General features: G+C 44.2%; 1 protein-coding gene across 3 annotated transcripts; it reads right to left on the bottom strand.

The window, feature by feature from the left end:
* Positions 1–332: 332 nt before the first annotated feature.
* Positions 333–2,505, bottom strand: DUSP23 (dual specificity phosphatase 23). 3 transcript variants are annotated; one of them, XM_077259730.1, is made up of 3 exons: positions 2,416–2,505; positions 1,157–1,428; positions 333–837 (listed from the first exon to the last, which is right to left on the bottom strand). In XM_077259730.1, exons 2-3 carry the CDS (start codon positions 1,424–1,426, stop codon positions 652–654), a joined length of 456 nt encoding a protein of 151 aa, XP_077115845.1. In that variant the 5' UTR covers positions 1,427–1,428; positions 2,416–2,505; the 3' UTR covers positions 333–651. The 3 variants fall into 3 exon arrangements, with proteins under 3 accessions (XP_077115845.1, XP_077115826.1, XP_077115836.1); XM_077259711.1 differs by having other exon boundaries at positions 2,309–2,433; XM_077259721.1 differs by having other exon boundaries at positions 2,305–2,431.
* Positions 2,506–5,469: the final 2,964 nt, after the last annotated feature.

Here is a 5,469-nt window from a genome sequence, read left to right as displayed (position 1 = left end):
TCATTAAACAAGGGCTGAAGTTTAGAGGAAAGGCCTCAACACAAGGGCTGAACAACAGATGAAAGTTCCTTACATACAGGCTGAAGAGTAGAGGAAATGTCATTGTATAAGTTTGAGGCGTTTCCTCAAACCCGTGTAATGACCTTTCCTCTATTCTTCGGCCCCTACGTTATGACCGTTCCTCTGCTCTTCAGCCCCTGTGTAGAGACCTTTCCTCTATTCTTCAGCGTCTTTTTAATTAGCTTTCCTCTAATCATATGTAAGGATTATTCCTTCATTCATCAGCCTCTATCAGGACGTGACTCCCGCATGTTAATTCCAACATACAATGCTTCATCGACCTACTTATTTATTTTACTCACTTATATAACGCAGTTAATTCCACAGCGCTCTACAGACATAATCACTGTCCCTATTGGGACTCACAATCTAGATTACCTGTCAGTCTTTGGAGTGTGGGAGGAAACCCACACAAACACGGGGAGAACATACAGATGTTGTCCTTGTTGGGATTTGAGCCCAGGACTCCAGTGCTCCAAGGCTGCAGTGCTAACCACTGAGCCAACGTGTTCCCCGATAATCTACATAAATACTACGTGTTGCACTCATTGCCTTTATTATATTCCATAGTCGCCGGGAGAGTAACGCTTGTCACTTAATGTGGTTCTGGAACTGTATCACAGCCTTTTCCTGCTCGGTTGTCTCTATGGATCCACGCCGGAGCTGGCGGATTTCATGAATGGCGTCCACTCCAGTGATCTTTCTGGATTTTACCAGATAGCAAGCCAACATGGTACCAGTCCGGCCATAACCGTGAAGGCAGTGAACTGCGACAGCCTAGGCGAGAAGGTTGAATGTCAGATGTTGGGGGTAATGTGACAGTAACAGACCACCACTGTACATCATTTTTAAAATATGCCTACTTGCTGTCAGAGGATGGAGGGCAAAAGAAGAACAGATCTTAATGTTCTCACAGCAGAGGGTTTGCTACAATTATATCCAGTCTAGACAATCCTCCATGAGGTAAACAGTCTGTATTCACACAGGATTGCCAGGGTTGAAACCTGTGACAAACTCTCAGCTGTGACAACTATTAGGTCTGTAAAAGAGTTAGACCCTCGCCATAACATATCACCCGCAAGTCTTTGGCACTCACCTCTCCTTTGACTCTGGCATCCTCCACAATCTTCAGGAAAGTCTTGATCTGCTCCAGGCTGGGTGGGCAGAAGTCCATGATACGGATACGGTGAAGAGTAATGCCAGGGCAGGTGTCATGGTAAGGGGGTTTGTGCTCCGTCAGGGTCACGAGGTGTCGGATACCATTCTCGTAGAGGTAGTCATAATGAGCCGGTAGACGGGGCATCGCCATGCCAGCCATAAGGCCGGGCTCCACCCAGGAAAAGTTGTGTGGTGGGACAGGGGGCATTGCTGTAAGAGAGGTACAAAAAGGGTATAGGTGACCTAGGGAGAGTCACAGTGAAAAGTGCTTCTGGTTTTACTGCTTGGGGCAACAAGGCTTTGTCTCCCAACAGACGGCACCCAGTGCTGATGGGGATGAATGGGAGATGCCAACAAGACCAGGGCGTGTGCTACAGAATTGATGTTCGTATCCCGGTCTGACTAGTGTATAAGACAGGTCAACAGAGGACATGGTCTGCCTATAACCTAGCATATTTGGACATTGGTGCCACTTGTAAATTATCTTAGAATTTATATATTTTGCCCATGGGATTAAAAATAATGCCAGAAAAATGGACAAGAGACCACGTTGCAGCTTCTGCAGGTCATCAGTTGGCACAAAGCTACAATCAGTGGCAGGAGACATACATAGCCATTCACCAAATGTATATTAGGACACAGTGTAATATGAACCCCAACCTCACCAGTGCCAGGACACAGAGGCCCCCGCCTGGGTCACAGTAGGGTAGAGGGCAACCTAGCCCCAAAATAAAAATAAAAAACCTTGGTAAAGTTCTCTTTTCTGCCGAGTTGTGTTTAATCCCTTGATGGGAGAGCTGGGTGTCAATCAATGGATACTAGCGGTCACCCAATGTCTCCAGCCATCACAAGTATGGCACACTAGGGCGGGAAACATGAGCTCACTAACAGTAATGACGGACTCACTTTAAGAGCAATTTATCATGAGCACACAGAGGACTTAGGTCATGTAGCAGTCAGTCTATGCATTCATTACTTGGAAGGGTGCACTCAAGCTAGGAATGACCCCAGTGCAGACAGGGAACCAGGAGGGACAGTACTAGTACAGCCCAGGACAGAACCCCAGGTGTATCAAGTCCCTCTTACCTACCAACCCCAGGGTCACCAGAACCGTGCAATCTCTTCAAGGGCAGAACATAAAACCCCATTACTCCTTCTCCAACCACCTGGACCTGAGTAACAACACCCAGCACTGACCTAACACTGCAGCCAGGAATACCCTCTAAGTGGCATCACGTGATAGGGCCTAGGGACCGTAAAACAAGAGCTGCAGCATTCCCCAACAAGGGACAGTGTGCAAAGCACAAAGCTTGGACATTGAAGAAAACGTAGATCACCTTACAATCTACATATATACACTGCACAGTACCACTTCTCCTGTCCTGCATACTGGGTGTAATTCTCAGTATCTGTATTATTCTGTATATATACACTGCACAGTACCACTTCTCCTGTCCTGCATACTGGGTGTAATTCTCAGTGTCTGTATTATTCTGTATATATACACTGCACAGTACCACTTCTCCTGTCCTGTATACTGGGTGTAATTCTCAGTATCTGTATTATTCTGTATATATACACTGCACAGTACCACTTCTCCTGTCCTGTATACTGGGTGTAATTCTCAGTATCTGTATTATTCTGTATATACACTGCACAGTACCACTTCTCCTGTCCTGTATACTGGGTGTAATTCTCAGTATCTGTATTATTCTGTATATATACACTGCACAGTACCACTTCTCCTGTCCTGCATACTGGGGGTAATTCTCAGTATCTGTATTATTCTGTATATATACACTGCACAGTACCACTTCTCCTGTCCTGTATACTGGGTGTAATTCTCAGTATCTGTATTATTCTGTATATATACACTGCACAGTACCACTTCTCCTGTCCTGTATACTGGGTGTAATTCTCAGTATCTGTATTATTCTGTATATATACACTGCACAGTACCACTTCTCCTGTCCTGCATACTGGGGGTAATTCTCAGTATCTGTATTATTCTGTATATATACACTGCACAGTACCACTTCTCCTGTCCTGTGTACTGGGTGTAATTCTCAGTATCTGTATTATTCTGTATATATACACTGCACAGTACCACTTCTCCTGTCCTGTATACTGGGTGTAATTCTCAGTATCTGTATTATTCTGTATATATACACTGCACAGTACCACTTCTCCTGTCCTGCATACTGGGGGTAATTCTCAGTATCTGTATTATTCTGTATATATACACTGCACAGTACCACTTCTCCTGTCCTGTATACTGGGTGTAATTCTCAGTATCTGTATTATTCTGTATATATACACTGCACAGTACCACTTCTCCTGTCCTGCATACTGGGGGTAATTCTCAGTATCTGTATTATTCTGTATATATACTCTGCACAGTACCACTTCTCCTGTCCTGTATACTGGGTGTAATTCTCAGTATCTGTATTATTCTGTATATATACTCTGCACAGTACCACTTCTCCTGTCCTGTATACTGGGTGTAATTCTCAGTATCTGTATTATTCTGTATATATACACTGCACAGTACCACTTCTCCTGTCCTGCGTACTGGGGGTAATTCTCAGTATCTGTATTATTCTGTATATATACACTGCACAGTACCACTTCTCCTGTCCTGTGTACTGGGTGTAATTCTCAGTATCTGTATTATTCTGTATATATACACTGCACAGTACCACTTCTCCCGTCCTGTATACTGGGTGTAATTCTCAGTATCTGTATTATTCTGTATATATACACGGCACAGTACCACTTCTCCTGTCCTGTATACTGGGTGTAATTCTCAGTATCTGTATTATTCTGTATATATACACTGCACAGTACCACTTCTCCTGTCCTGTATACTGGGTGTAATTCTCAGTATCTGTATTATTCTGTATATATACACTGCACAGTACCACTTCTCCTGTCCTGTATACTGGGTGTAATTCTCAGTATCAGTATTCTGTATATATACACTGCACAGTGCCACTTCTCCTGTCCTGTGTACTGTGTGTAATTCTCAGTATCTGTATTATTCTGTATATACACACTGCACAGTACCACTTCTACTGTCCTGTATACTGGGTGTAATTCTCAGTATCTGTATTATTCTGTATATACACTGCACAGTACCACTTCTCCTGTCCTGTATACTGGGTGTAATTCTCAGTATCTGTATTATTCTGTATATATACACTGCACAGTACCACTTCTCCTGGCCTGTATACTGGGTGTAATTCTCAGTATCTGTATTATTCTGTATATATACACTGCACAGTACCACTTCTCCTGGCCTGTATACTGGGTGTAATTCTCAGTATCTGTATTATTATGTATATATACACTGCACAGTACCACTTTTCCTGTCCTGTATACTGGGTGTAATTCTCAGTATCTGTATTATTCTGTATATATACACTGCACAGTACCACTTCTCCTGTCCTGTATACTGGGTGTAATTCTCAGTATCTGTATTATTCTGTATATATACACTGCACAGTACCACTTCTCCTGTCCTGTATACTGGGTGTAATTCTCAGTATCTGTATTATTCTGTATATATACACTGCACAGTACCACTTCTCCTGTCCTGTATACTGGGTGTAATTCTCAGTGTCTGTATTATTCTGTATATATACACTGCACAGTACCACTTCTCCTGTCCTGTATACTGGATGTAATTCTCAGTATCTGTATTATTCTGTATATATACACTGCACAGTACCACTTCTCCTGTCCTGTATACTGGTGTAATTCTCACTATCTGTATTATTCTGTATATATACACTGCACAGTACCACTTCTCCTGTCTTGTATATGTAGCGCCCCAACTGCCGCAGGGCCGAGGGGTACCCGGTACCGGGCCTCTGAGTCTCTGCTCCGGGGTTGTCACGGTGGCTAGGCCCGGTCCGTGACCCTGCTGAGGGGCACAAAATCAAAGATGGTGGTATGGTGCTGATGTTATGGTGCGGTGTAGTGCCGGTCGCGGTCAATAACGAGGACACCAGGTTGCAGTTTCTTTACCTCTTTACTGAAGGCTTCTGAGTCCTCAGTCCGGAATACGGTTAACCGGGCTGCGCAAGTCCGGCCAGTCCGATGGCACCTCCAGAGTTCCCTTTGCAGGTGGAAATCTGTGCCTACCTTCCTGCGCTTGTGTGTTGTGGTCCTTCCCTGCTGTGCTTACGGGATAGTACCCCGCAACTGTTGTGTCTGTTTCTCGTGTTCCCTCACAACTCGATCCTAATG

The sequence above is a fragment of the Ranitomeya variabilis genome, chromosome 1, assembly GCF_051348905.1.
Source record: "Ranitomeya variabilis isolate aRanVar5 chromosome 1, aRanVar5.hap1, whole genome shotgun sequence".
In the NCBI taxonomy this organism is placed as follows: domain Eukaryota; kingdom Metazoa; phylum Chordata; class Amphibia; order Anura; family Dendrobatidae; genus Ranitomeya; species Ranitomeya variabilis.
The sequence above is the reverse complement of the archived record's forward strand: the minus strand, read 5'-3'. Positions and strand labels throughout refer to the sequence as shown.